This window comes from Haemorhous mexicanus, chromosome 20 (assembly GCF_027477595.1).
Source record: "Haemorhous mexicanus isolate bHaeMex1 chromosome 20, bHaeMex1.pri, whole genome shotgun sequence".
Lineage (NCBI taxonomy): Eukaryota > Metazoa > Chordata > Aves > Passeriformes > Fringillidae > Haemorhous > Haemorhous mexicanus.
Window position 1 is genome coordinate 3,281,150 of NC_082360.1, and position 13,633 is coordinate 3,294,782.

Genomic DNA, 13,633 nt, shown 5'->3' on the forward strand with positions numbered 1-13,633 from the left:
TGTATTGTAATTAAGAGGCTAAGAAACACTTATAGTGCATTGTAATTAGGAAAGAGTTAGCTTTTGATTGTGTGGTGTGAATGATAACATCTGTATTGTCTCACTCTTCACACAAAACCTAAAATGGAATAAAAGTTTTTAGAACAGCTCTCGGTTGCCCATGTCTGGGTCAGAGAAGGGCCTAATCCAGCAACCTGACCATCTGGAGATTGTCACATATTGTCACACAGCCCTCACCCCCCAGCCCCGTGGGGTAATTGTGGCAGTGTTCCTCTGGGGGCTCACCAAATGTGGAATTGTTCTTCTCTCGGGGTCACCAATTGTGGGGGTGTTCTCAGGGGTCCCAGGACGAGGGGAGAGATGAGAATCTTGACTCCATGTTTCAGAAGGCTGATTTATTATTTTATGATATATATTATATTAAGAGAAAATGATATATTAAAACTATACTAAAAGAATAGAAGAAAGGATTTCATCAGAAGGCTAGCAAGGAATAGAATGGAATGATAATAAAATCTTGTGATTGACCAGAGAGTCTGAGACAGCTGGACTGTGATTGGCCATTAATTAAAAACAACAACATAAGACCAATCAAAGATACACCTGTTGCATTCCACAGCAGCAGATAATTATTGTTTATATTTCATTTCTGAGGCCTCTCATCTTCTCAGGAGAAAAAATCCTGGCAAAAGGATTTTTCATAAATTATGTCTGTGACAGGTAATCCCTGAGCTGCTGACCAAGAGCCACAGTGCTCCAGAAATCCCACCTCTCACCCAGCCAGCCTTGAGCTGTAAGTGAACCAAAATGTGCATCATACTGCCCAGATCCTGTCTGGGAGCTTGTGCTGAGGTTTTCCTGGGTTGTTGGAGGCTGAGGAGCTCTGGACTGGCTGTGTCCCAGCAGGGGAGGTGGGACACTGGCAGCAGGAGAGGGTGGCCTTGCCCTCACTGGGCTGCAGGAAGAAGGAGGGGGCTCAAGCTGAGCTCAGAGCAGGCTCCAGCAGAAGGTGAGGAGGGAGGTTGGTGCCTGTGGCAGTGGGAATTGGGCAGGGGTGGCAGCTTGGTTGGTATCACCCTGTCCAGGCAGGGTTTGCACAGCTGCTCTCTGCTTTCCTGCTTGGACTCTTACAAAAGTCCTGTGGTCGGAACAAAATGGAAAAAGGCTTTTTAAAATTAAGTGTAAGCAAACTGGTGGGTAAAGCTTCACCTTGAAGTGAGAAATTGTGCTGTTTTGCCTCCTAAAGGCTGAAACGAGGCAATTCAGAATTTGGAAAAAGGAGAAATAAAAGAATTTCCAGAAGGATTCTTACATTTCTGGGTGGATTTGCAAATCATTTGGGTAAACATAGACGTCATCCTTTGCTGGCAAAGACCAAAGCTGAGAGCACTGCCTGGCCCCAGCTGTACTTTGCTGCCTGTTTCAGCCACCAGAGTGGGTACCTGGCCTTTCCTAGCTGTAGGAGCACTGATCTGGCCCTTTTGGAAAACTTTGGAGTATTTACAACTACACTTTCTATGAGTTTTGAGACATTGTTAATGCTTCCTGGCTTAAATGGGCAAAAAATTTGGTGTTTTGGCTTCCACTCTCTGGAGTTCAGCTGGTGATTCCAGCCTGTGGGGCACCAAACACCTCAGGGATGGGGGGACTTAAGGATTTGGGATCATGACAGAACTCCTGGCCTAACCACACAGGGGAAAATGAACAAAGAGAGCCAGGTCTGAGCTGTGCAAGCCCACAGCTGCCATAGACATATTTTATGAAAAATCTTTTTGCCAGGATCTTTTCTCCTGAGGAGCTGAGAAGCTTCAGACTCTCCATGTTTTGCTGCTTTGGAATGTGATTTGGAGAATTGTTTACCCAGCATGTGAAATTGTTTTTACTTGATGACCAATGACAGCCAGCTGTGTCGAGGCTGTGAGCAGGCACAAGATTTTATTATCATTCCTTTCTATTCCTTTCAAGCCTTCTGATGAAATCCTTTCTTCTATTCTTTTAGTGTAGTTTTAATATATAATTTTCTTTTAACATAATATATATCAAAAAATAATAAATCAGCCTTCTGAAACATGGAGTCAAGATTCTCATCTCTTCCCTCGTCCTGGGACCCCTGCAAACACCACCACACACAGCCACAGGTATAGACACTCCTCTTTCACACCAATTTCAGATTTAATTTATGCAAAGGGCTGCTCTTGGGTCTTTGATGATAGGTTTGTGCAAGGAGGAATAAGTAGGGCACAATAATTTTGCAGCTATCACTAAGCACACCATTAATCTCTGTCTTGGAGGCAGCAGCTCCTTCTTTGGCTCTCTCTGCTGCTCCTGCTCCTTGCTAATATCCAGCAGGCTCTGGGGGCTGAGCTGCTCTTTGCTTTCAGGCAGAGAGCAGCTCCCTGGTGTTGTCTGAGCATGGCTGGTGCTTTGTAGAGTTAGTTTGGGATGCAGGGCTGGGACTCAGCTGCTTGGGAAGTGCTCAGAGCCTTGCTTGTAGCTGCAGGCTTGGAATGCTATTCCCTTATTGCTGCCTGAGCTGAGTGCTGAAGGAGGTGAGTGCTTGAAGGAGCCAAAACCAACTCCAGCCCGGGGTGGGAAGGGAAAGGCTTGGATGAAACATCTCATCCTTCAGAGGTGACCCAGCACTGACAGGAGCATCACCCACAGCCAGTCCCTGACCTGGGGGTGCCTTTTCTCTTGGCTTTGTTGTGCTGGTTTGACAAACACATCCCCAGCCCCTGCTGAGACAGCCCAAGCTTCAGAGGAGAAGGGCTGAGGCTGTGTGTCCTTCCAGGGAAACAGGGAACCCCAGCTCCTTTCCCTGATCTCTGGCATGGCCTTGTGCCTTCAACACGCTGCTCAGGCTGCTTTCAGGGTGCTCCCTGCACTGACAGAGCCATGAAGGGCGTTTTGCAAAGCTTTTCTGGGAGATGGATTGCTTGGGGAGGGCTTGGAGAAGAGAATCAGAGCAGAGCTGCTGAGGGTGAAGGGTCAGACTGAATAATGGAAGGCAGATCTGCTCCAATATCTTTCAGTAGCTGCTGCACTGTCTGCATGGGTGGGTGAGGTCTGGATGAGCTGAGATTTGCAAACCCCCTGTCACTTTGTCTGATTTTTGGCAAGATGGACAACGTTTTCTAAAGGCTCAGGCTGCAGTAGCTTTCCTTCACAAGCATGGGAACTGCTCATCCTGAGCTTGTCTGGCTCTTCCTGGGCAAGGAGAAGCTAAAACTGCCATTTGAAAGAGAAAAAAAGGAGGCTAAACTTTACATTCTGACTCATGTTAAACCCCTGACTAACCAAGTGGAAAACAGGTTCCAATTAATATGGATATTTTCCAATATCCAATTAAATTGGATAGTAGGAAAAATTCTTCCATGAAGGGGAGGTCAGGCGTTGGAATAGGCTGCCCAAGGAGGTGTGGAATCACCATCCTTGGATTCTTGGAAGTGTTCAAAATGTGTACAGTGCATGTGGCAGTGGGGGACACGTGGTGAACGAGGTGGTGCTGGTAATGGTAAAGGTAAATGTGGTGGTGGTTAATGGTAATGGGTAATGGGGTGGTGGTGGTTAGTGGTAAAGGTTAATGTGGTGGTGGTGGTTCATGGTAATGGGTAATGTGGTGGTGGGGGTTAATGGTAATGGGTAATGGGGTGGGGGTTAATGGTAATGGGTAATGGGGTGGTGATGGTTAATGGTAATGGATCATGTGGTGGTGGTTAATGGTAAATGGGTCATGTGGTGGGGGTTAATGGTAATGGTAATGGCTGGACTGGCTCCTGAAGGTCCCTTCCAATCTTTGTGATTCCATAACAAACCTCTTCACCCCATCCATGGGCTCCCACTCCCTCACAGAGGGTTGAAGGTGCTTCACTCTCTCTAATGGGCTCTCACTAATGTGTCTCCAAGCCCAGGGGGACTGAAAGCTAACAAGTACTGCCAGCACAGGAAATGGCCAAATCCGTGGTATTCCTGCCCCTTGAGAGACACAGCCTCAAGCTGCACCAAGGGAAATACAGGTTAGATATCAGGGAAAAGTGTTTTACAGAAAGGGTGAGAAAGTTCTGGAATGGCTGCCCAGGGAGGTGGTGGAGTCCCCATCCCTGGGTGTGTTTAACAAAGCCTGGGTGTGGCACTGGGGGCCAGGGTTTGGTTGAGGTGTTGGGGCTGGGTTGGACTGGATGATCCTGAAGGTCTCTTCCAACCCAGTGATTCTGTGAATTCTCTGAGATCAGGAAGGGGCTGATCCTGAAGTGGGAGCTGCTGGCACACTGCACAGCAAGCAGGCTGCAGGTAAAGCACCCTGACCCCCAGGAGCACCTCTGATGGGGTGTGTGGAGGGGGCTGGGAATGAATAAAGGCCCCTTCCCGTTCCTGCAGCAGTTCAGCAGCAGAACTGCATGCACCAGAGCCCTCTCTCATGTGTGAATCGTCCCCCATTCACAACAAACTTCAAGCCCATGCATGGAAGAGACAATGACTTGTCCAAGTGTATTCCCCAGGGAGGCTGCATGCAGATCTTGCCCTGTGCCCATGAGCAGTGACCATTTCAACATCTTGAAGGGGAATGGATGTTTAAATTCTGAATTCAGGCTCAGTCTAAGCAAACAGACCTCACTGCCAGAGGGATTTCACACTGCAGTTCTGAGTTTGCTGCTCAGAATTCATTTAGTTCTAATTCTGTAGCTTGGCTGTGTTGGCATTGCATCCTCATATCCCTGCTAATGAGGAAGCAGGGCTGCTGCAAGCAGAGGTCTCCTGTGGGGATGTTGGCAGCATCCCAGAGAAGGTATTTTAGACTCAGTGGGGAAGTTCCAGACATCACAGATTATATATTTATTCTAACGATGCCTCATCATTTGGGAAAGCCAGGACAGGCACTGTAATATTGGTGTTAGCAGGACTATGTTTTTGTAGCAGGAAGGCAAAATCACTTCCAGGGAAGGGAACAAGTTGTCTCCCTAACCAAGAACCAGCACTTTTATAACTGGGAGTATTAAGCACTTCAGAGAACATTGCTCTGCCTGGGGAAAATCACATCTCCTCAACCCCCTCCTCTCCCTCTGTCCTTTCCTCCTGGACTTGGAGGTGGAGCTCTGGTGCTTCAGGCTGGACGTTGCAGTTTGCCAGCAGATGCCCTGAGGACAGGCACATCAGAGGTTCCCAATTCCTCCTTGGAGGAGGGCAGAGGGTGGAAATGCTTGCCCAGGGCAGATGATGCTGCTCCTCATGGGTGTTTGGGGTCAGTGCAGCAGGAAATGCTGAGTGTTCCCTGCCTGTGGCACTGCCATGGGAAGCCTGTGCTGCTGACAAGGACCATGGTGTAACTCCACTGCACACACCTGTGCGACTGGAGAATCCAGCCCAGTGCAGAATAAGTGTGAGCATCACCCAAACCAGGACAAGCAACCCTGGATATGCCTCATCCAAGTTGTCCAGTCCTACCCCAAATGCAAAACTGCGTGGAGTTTCACAAACATCAGCTGCTTTTTCTTTATTTCATTGTCTTCAGTCCTCATACAACTACAAATTTAGCACTACTGCTAAAGAAAAAAAGAGCAAACTACAGCCATTCATGGGGTAACATAATTTTAAACGTTGTGAGACAGCTGATACTCTTAAAAATCATGCCCTGTTATGGGCTTTCATTATTGATGGCTACTTGAGGAGACATACACTATAAAATATAAAGATAAAAAGTGAAAGGCTATTTAGATAGATGTTCAGCTGAGTGCTGCTAGCATCAAATCAGTGGCACTGGAGAAATGAGAACAGACACATGGCACAGCCTCTGGACTAAATGTGTGCACTGCCAAGGCTTGGCCTGCACAACGTGCACTTTAAATCAAAGCAACATTGAAGTCAGTATTGATTGTTCTTGGAGATATATTTTACCTTCAGGCACTGCTGTTTCCCAAAGGAGCATGAGCAAGGACGTAAGTCTCTGTGCAGTGCTGGCTGCTGGTGGACAGGGATCTCCCTGAAATCCTCTGGAAACGATTCCTCCTCTGGAAGTACCCACTGCTGCTGCTGAGGGACCGCTGCCTGTTCTTCAGGTACTCCCTGTAGTTTTTGGTGAGCAGGGTGTAGAGGAAGGGGTTGATGCAGCTGTTGCTGTAGGTCAGGCAGGTTGTCAAGTAATTAATGTTCTTCATCACCTTGGGAGATAAAGGGAAGGATTCATAATACTGGAAGAGGAGCTGCCATATCCAGAAAGGCAAGAAGCAAGCCCAGAAGACCAGGACTATGGTGAAGATTAAGTAGAGCACCTTCTGGTTGGGCAGCCTCTTGGTCTGCTTGAAGGAAGCAGTCTGGGACACCCAGTAAATCTTGGCCAGGCGGATGTAAAGGTAGCCAATGACCACCCCCGGGCCCACGATGCTGGTGCCAAAAAGGATGGTGAGATAGACTTTGTAGGACAGCTTGCTCCAGGTGGGCAGGCAGATGCTTTTGTTGTCCCTTTGCACCAGCTGGATCATGATGAGCATGGGCAGGGTGAGCAGCAGTGACACCAGCCAGATCGCCACAGCGATGGCCTTGCGGTAGCTCTTGGACCTCTTCACCGTGTCCAGGGGCTTCAGCACGGCCAGGTAGCGCTCCGTGCTCATCACTGTGAGGGTGAAGATGCTGGCGTGCATGGTGAGGAAGTCCAGGCTGAACAGGATGCGGCAGCCAATGTCCCCAAAGTGCCACTTCTGGATGAAGTAGGTGCCGACGATGAAGGGGATGGTGAGGAGGTAGAGCAGGTCGGCCAGCGCCAGGTTGATGATGTAGATGTACATGGAGGCAGAGGATCGCAGGTAGTGGCACATCACCAGCAGGGTGTAGACGTTGCCTGTCACCCCAACCACGCACATGAGGGACAGGATGGCCCCGATGGTGCAGATGGCCACCATGTCCTCCGTGGAGCCGGCCGCCCAGGCGCCGTCCCCTGTGGCGTTGGCCGAGACGTTGGGCCTGATTCTGAGCACGCTGTCCTCACCTGTGTTTGTCACCACGTAGGGGGTGGTGGAGAAGTGGCTCTCCAGCTCGTCACTTAGGGACATCCTCCCGGGTTTAAATGCCAGAAGCTTTGCTCATGTCACAGGGGTCTGAGGGGGTTCTCTCTGCTCTGAGAAACGCGGCTGCGGGGAGCTGCAGAACCATTTCCCAGCAGTGTCTCACCCAAGGACCACCTGCATTCTCCACTAGAGGAAAGACAGCAAAAACAATGTACTAGAAATCTTCCAGAGCAATACAAAAGTTCATTTAGAATTTACCTGTCCCTGAGCACATATCTGCACTGCCTGAATGTACCAAAGGTCTTTGGTGCTGAGGCCACTCTTGCAGGGCTCCTGCTCTCATCACAAGAGCCCAGCTGTGAGGTGTGCCCATGGAAAAGAGACAAAAAAAGTTGTGTGGATCACTGGAACCACTTACTGTAGTCCTTAGTTCGGGGTTGGAGGAAAAAAACCATCCTTCCTAAATTTAAAACTATGATTTAGAGCTACCAGCATGATTGTTTAAACCTCTTTGCCACATTCTTAACTCTGAAGGAGCAGAAGGCCCTGAAAAAGGGAAAACAAACTTTAGACTTATCATATGCAGCCAAATTATCTGTTCTGAGTTAGTGATGCATTCACAGTCCTGTCCAGCATTCCTGCAGTGTTTTCACAGAGCAGCTTCCCTTGAATGAGAAGCTCCTCCTCTGTCCTGCAGTTTCAAACAGCATTCGAGTGATGGAGAAAAAGGCACCTCATGAAGCAAAGTGCAGTTTCCCTGTGGGATTTCTGTGTCTGTAAACACAGGGTTTTTCACTCTGTGCAGTGTGACAGCAGAGATGTCCATGTGTCTGTAAAACAAGTCTGTTTTAGCCAGAGCTGGGTGTGAACCTGCCTGAACAGCCTTGAGCAGCGAGGTGTGAGACGACATGTGAGACAACTCTGTACGTGGGAGCCTCTGCTCAGCTCAGGCTCAGCGCTGCACAAATCAGGACTGTGCTGCTCTGAATTCATTCTGGGTGTAGGCAAAAAGAGAGCAAACCTTCCACAGAGAAATGCTGAACAAGTGGCTAAAATGCCCAGATTTTAAGGCATACCAAAAGCCTGTGCCATCCTGAAGGTCCCTGCACACAGAAGTGCATTTGCATTGTGTGTTTTACAGCACTCAGACTGCCTCTTTTTCTTTGGAAAACGCTGAGGGAGAGGGGTGCTGGGCTGCCTTGTCCTCGTAGGGCTCAGCAGGTAAAGACTCCCCTCTGCCTTGTTCCACTGGGCAGGCTGGATTTGTTTAATCCTGGGAATTTGCAGCGTTTCCCAGTGAGTTAGGTGTCCCTTTCCCTCCTCAACAGCTCTGACTCCTTTGCCTCTTTCCTCCCACTGTCTCCTTGGCAGGAGCATTACAGTCCCAGGCCCTCCCCTGCTGCCCTTGTGTCACCCTGTCAGTGACCTCCGTGACCCTTGAGGATGGACGATTTTCATCCTCTTTGTGACTTGCCCTCATCTTCCCCCCATTACCACCTGCAGAGATGTCATAAAAAACTCTGTATAAGAAAGGACAATCCAGTGCAGAGGGAGATTTTCCCTCCCTTAGCATTTGGGATAAAAGTACAAAAAACCCAGAGAAACACAGAGAGCCCATCTCCCACCCCAGTCCCTCGAGTACAGGTGAGAGACGAGCGTGGTTCTGCAGTGCTCCTTCAGGACACTGCTGCCCTGGGCTGGTGCCCACAGCTTGACCAGCATCAAGATCCATTTCTTGGACCCCGCAGCCCCAAATCTGCCTGGTCCTGCACCTGCTGTGCTGTGCAGTGCCCTCCTGCTGTAGGGCAGGTGTAGCCAGTCTGTCCCACTGCCCCTTTGTCCCTTTTATCGGTGCTGGTGTCCGAGCTGGCAGTGACAGTGACTCCCAAGAAGACACAGCTGCTCCAGGAGCTGTGGCTGCTCCTCAGCCTCACAACCAGCAGGAGGGCACAGAAATGAACAGCTCTGCATGGGATGCTCCAGCTGAGCCCAGAGCTGGTCCCACACACAGCTCTGGGCTCGGTGTGCTGGTGAGAGCTCATTTTCAGGAGCATATTTCCATGGCTCAGGGGCTGCCTCCTTGCAGCTGCCTCATTTGGTGTCCCAGGGACTTGTAGCAGATTTGTGCCATGCTGGTGCCTGTCTGTGCAATTCCCTGGAGTGACAGCTCCTGCTGGAGAGAGCCGAGCCCACTGCATCTCCCTGCTCTGCTCCTCTTCTGCTGAACCTGCCTTCTGCTCCATTCATAAAATTCCTACAGCACCAATTCCATTCAGACACTTCGCCCATCTCCAGACAGAGCTCGAAGAGGAAAATTAAGCCAAAAGGGAGCCCTTGCATCATTTTAAAGTTGCCATCACTGCTGCTCTGGTACATGAACACACACTCACACACATGCACACGCAACAGAGAGCTTGTTATTCCAAGCAGCCATTCAAGCATCTTACGGTCCAGGCGATTTTCCCAGCCAATCTTGCCTTTCCCTCTACGATATCATCCCACAGGAGTAACATGCATATTTACAGCTATAAACAGAAATGAATTTCTCCTGCTCAAACCTTGCTTTTAAATCCGGCAGATGAAGTTTCCGACAAGAAAGAAAATGTTAATAAAATAATAATAAAAAAATCTATCTAGTAGTATCAAAGATGAAACTTAAAGAAAGAAAAAGAGGGAAAAAAAACAGAAAGAAGAGAATCCTTCTTCACGGGCAGAGAGTGAGAGATCCCAGTGCTCTGTCGCATCTGGAGCGGCAGGGGCAGGAAGGGAGAGTGCTGCCAGCCAAGTATGTTTGAAATCTGGGCGCTCTTAATACTCTCATTCCCCTCCCTCCACTCGTGCCGGCTATTTTTGCTCCCCGGTGACGTTAGGCATAGCGTGGCTTTGCTGCAGCCTGTTTAAAGCAGCAGGGTTTGATAAGCATGGCTCGCCTCCCCTGCCCCGCTCTGGGCATCACAGAGGTTCGGGTCGTTCCATCCCAGGAGAGGTGGAAGGCAAAGCACCCTCTGTACAGCACACGGAGAGGGAGAATTCCTGGATTCCCGAATTAATTCCTGGGTTCCTGAAGCTGCTCGAGCAAAACCAGCATGGCTGGGGAAGGAGAGAGGGCCAGGGAGGGTTAAATTCCTGCGGGAGGGTGGGTGGGCTGCCCAGGGCAGCAGCAGAACTCCTTGATTTGGAGATCGATTCCAAAGCGAAGCTGGAGTTTATTTGGGTTGGATGGCGTGTTAAGAGATGAATCTGTGCAGCGGGGTCACACGCCACAGCATCTGAGACATTTCAGGCTGGCAGTAACAAAATATTGCCAAAGTTGTTCGGGGGCAGGTTCCCTTTCCCCAGTGATACTTGTAAGAAATGACACTCACTTTCAAGCATTTTAAAAGGGTTTATTAAAACCTTATCAAAAATTACAACAGAAGACTGAATAGAGAAAATAAACTCGGTGCTGGGAGCGAGGGATTTTCCCCATCATGTGCTCATCCACACAATGGATGTTCCACCTTTTAACCCTTTGGTGCCTCCCAAAGTTCTGTCCATCAACTCCTTCTTCACTGCCCAGTAGTGGAGATCACTTCTTGACATCTTTTTTGGAGGTCAGCTGTTGCCATAGTAATGAGCCAACCCTCCCAAATGTCCCAAACCCAGGCCACCCCCTGATAACAATACAGGGGGTAAAACACAACTATAAATTTATAAAACTTCTTTTAACATATATACATAATAATAGCCCTGTAATTGTGAGAGTCAACCATTTCATTGCTCATTTCTCACACACTCAAACACAGAGATCAGCCCAGCACCTTGAAACGGAGCAGTGTTGGGATGGGGCTCGTACTGGGAGATGCTGAAGCTGAAATCTGGATTGTTTCTGAGCAGCTGAACATTGTGCTGGTTGCTTGCACACAATGGGATTGCTCTTTCTCCCAGTTTCCTGCTTTGTGGACTGCAGGGACTCACTCCTGATCTGTGCCAGGGGGAGGTGAGGATCACTCACCTCTCCCAGGTGTCTCCTGCAGGACACAGGTGTGTGGGAGATGCTGGCAGGCCCATTGCCAGCTTCCCTGGGCACCCACAGTGGGCAGGTGACACTTCCCAGCCTTGGGTTCCTGAAGAAACCAGCAGCTGGCACAGCAGCTGGCCCTGGCACATCCCTCTCGAGTGCTGCTCCCTCCTCTGCCTCTTTCCCTGGCTACTCAGATCATTGCTTCTGTCTTCTCAACCTTCTGCACTCTGCAGTCTGGGTGCCTGGAGGTGCGTCTTGTGGCTAAGGTCAGTGGGAGCCCAGTTTGAGTCCAATGGCACTGCTGCCAGCACCCTGACCCACAGGGTGTCAGGCTGTGCTCTGGCTCTGTCAGTGTTGGTTTGGTTCACTGCATTGTTTATTTTATCTTTTTATTTTCTTCCCTAATAAAGAACTGTTATTCCTGCTCCCATATTTTTGTCTGAGAGCCCCTTAATTTAAAATTTATAGCAATTTGGAGGGACGGGGTTTGCATTTTCCATTTCAGGGGAGATTCCTGCCTTCCTTAGCAGACACCTGTCTTTCCAAACCAAGACAATCACTGTGCTCACTCATCTCCCAGTGCCCTGAGTTTCAGGGGTTTTAACATTTGTGTGATGCTGTCAGAGCTACAGACAGGGGTGGCAGCCCCTGTGATCTTGTGTAACTGGAGTTGGAGCTGCACAGGCAATCCTAGGTGAAGACAGGAGTTCTCCAAAATATGAAACAGCTCTGTTTAGTCATTCAGACAGCATCCACTGCTACAGGGCTGGAGTTCTGCACAGGAGCCTTCTGAAGTTACTGCACAGGCAATAACCATAATTATTCTATTAAATACAAGGCAAAAGAGACTCTTTCTCCCCTTTGATGTGAGGATTTATGCCAGTGCTATGTGAATTTAATTGTGTTACTGAATTCTCTTTATTGCAAAGCATTCGAGATCAACAACAACAACAAAAATCACAGCAGAGTTCTCCTGGAAATCCATCAAATCATCATCAGGAAAGCCTTGGGGCATACAGACACACTGAGACAGACCTTCCATGGGCCAGAAGCTGTTGCTAGAATAGAGACAAAAGCCTATTTGCCATTATTTTCTGTCCCAAATATCCTGTGCAGCACCTGTGTGCTCTGCTCTGCTGATCACACCATTCCTTTGCAGTTTGGTTCCATGTCCTCAGCCTCTCCTCCTCTGTTCAGCTGAACAGCTGCCCTGTGCCCTCCTGGGCACCCTCCATTCTGTATTCCTCAGCCCTTATAGCTGGGAATTAGAAGATTTAGGAAAGTGTTCTGGGGCCAGAAGTCTGTTAGGAAAAAGTCAGGCTCCATAATTCCAGCTGCTGCTGATCCTAGGTGTTTTCTCAGCATGGAGGGCAGCACATATCCCCAGCCTGGCAGCAAAGATTTCTGCTGAATCTCTCAAAACTCTCTCACAGGAGACAAGAGATGAAGTCTGAAAAGTTGTCTGGCAGTGCATAAAGAGCAGCAAATGTCACCACACTGAGTTCGTGCCACCGTGGACTCGGTGGTGGCATTTGCCATCCTGCACACAGGGGGGTAGTGACAGCTGGTGCTGCTGTGGAGCATCTCTCTGGAGCAGCAGATGCTGCTTTAAAAAGCTGCTTTTCTACAAGAAATCACATTCCCACATAATTTCTGCCCTTGCTTGCTCTGATGGGTAACTTCCATTCCCAGTGGTGGTGACTCAGTGCTGACTTCCAGAGCCTGTCTTTACTTCCCAGAGGAGACAGTAAAGGAGACAATAAAGTCCTTTTTTTTCCCTTGTGGCAGCATCACCAAACTGAGCCAGAGTCCTCCTGATGCTCTGTGAGCCCCTCTGGAGCTGCAGCCCCTCTCTGCTCTGCACTGTGCTCCCCTGAGTCTTGCAGGGCACCAGCAGCATGCAGCCCCTGCCAGGGGCAGTTTGGGGCACCGAGCAGGGGCAGGGCTGTGCCCCCTCCAAAAGCCATCCCAGCTGGCTGAGAGGGGATGCTCTGGGCCATGGGCAGCCCCAGCTGACCCAGCTGCCTGTCCCCTGGCCAGGGTTTGTCCCTGTGGCTCAGGGTGTGGCATGTGGGGCCATTGCAGTCACACAGGTTGGGTCAGGCTGGAAGGGACAACTGTGGCTCATCTGGTGCCACCTCCCTGCTCCAGCAGGGCCACCCCAGGGCTCAGGGCACAGGGTTGTGTCCAGGTTCTGGAATTTTTCCAGTGAGGGAGACCCCACGCCCACTCTGGACAATCCAGTACAGAACTGCCAGTGTTCTCCTGGTCACACAGAAATTCCAATTAGCTCTTGAGAATCTGCCCTGACTTTAGGGTCAACCCAGAGGAGAGCAAGGATTTGCAATGTTGTGCTGAGATCAAGTCCTCCTGAAGCTCTGCTGGTGGCCAGGAATGGCAGCAGCTCCTGAGGAAGAGAACTGGTGAGACCTGGCTGTCCCCTGGTCATCTCTAATTCCAAGGAAAGTTGCATTTAAATTCCTCTGTTCAAACACTCATGGTCTTGGAGACATGCAAATGTGATATTCAAGTTCCTAGCTGGTTCCACTTGTTCTCTCCTCTCTTTCCACTGTCTGTCCCCACTGGTGGGGACATTGGTCTCTGATCCAGTGCTCGGTCACCACACAAGAAA

The 13,633-nt window shown here is 49.6% G+C and overlaps 1 protein-coding gene across 1 annotated transcript; it reads right to left on the reverse strand.

The window, feature by feature from the left end:
• Positions 1-5,460: 5,460 nt before the first annotated feature.
• LOC132336623 (urotensin-2 receptor-like) lies at positions 5,461-9,762 on the reverse strand. Its single transcript, XM_059864315.1, has 2 exons — positions 9,557-9,762; positions 5,461-7,184 (listed from the first exon to the last, which is right to left on the reverse strand). The coding sequence occupies exon 2, from the start codon at positions 7,041-7,043 to the stop codon at positions 5,895-5,897; it is 1,149 nt and encodes a 382-aa protein (XP_059720298.1). The 5' UTR covers positions 7,044-7,184; positions 9,557-9,762; the 3' UTR covers positions 5,461-5,894.
• Between the last annotated feature and the right edge of the window lie 3,871 nt (positions 9,763-13,633).

Excerpts from the sequence above, each read along its gene's own strand:
- LOC132336623 (XM_059864315.1), bottom strand. The coding sequence starts at position 7,043 with ATGTCCCTAAGTGACGAGCTGGAGAGCCACTTCTCCACCACCCCCTAC.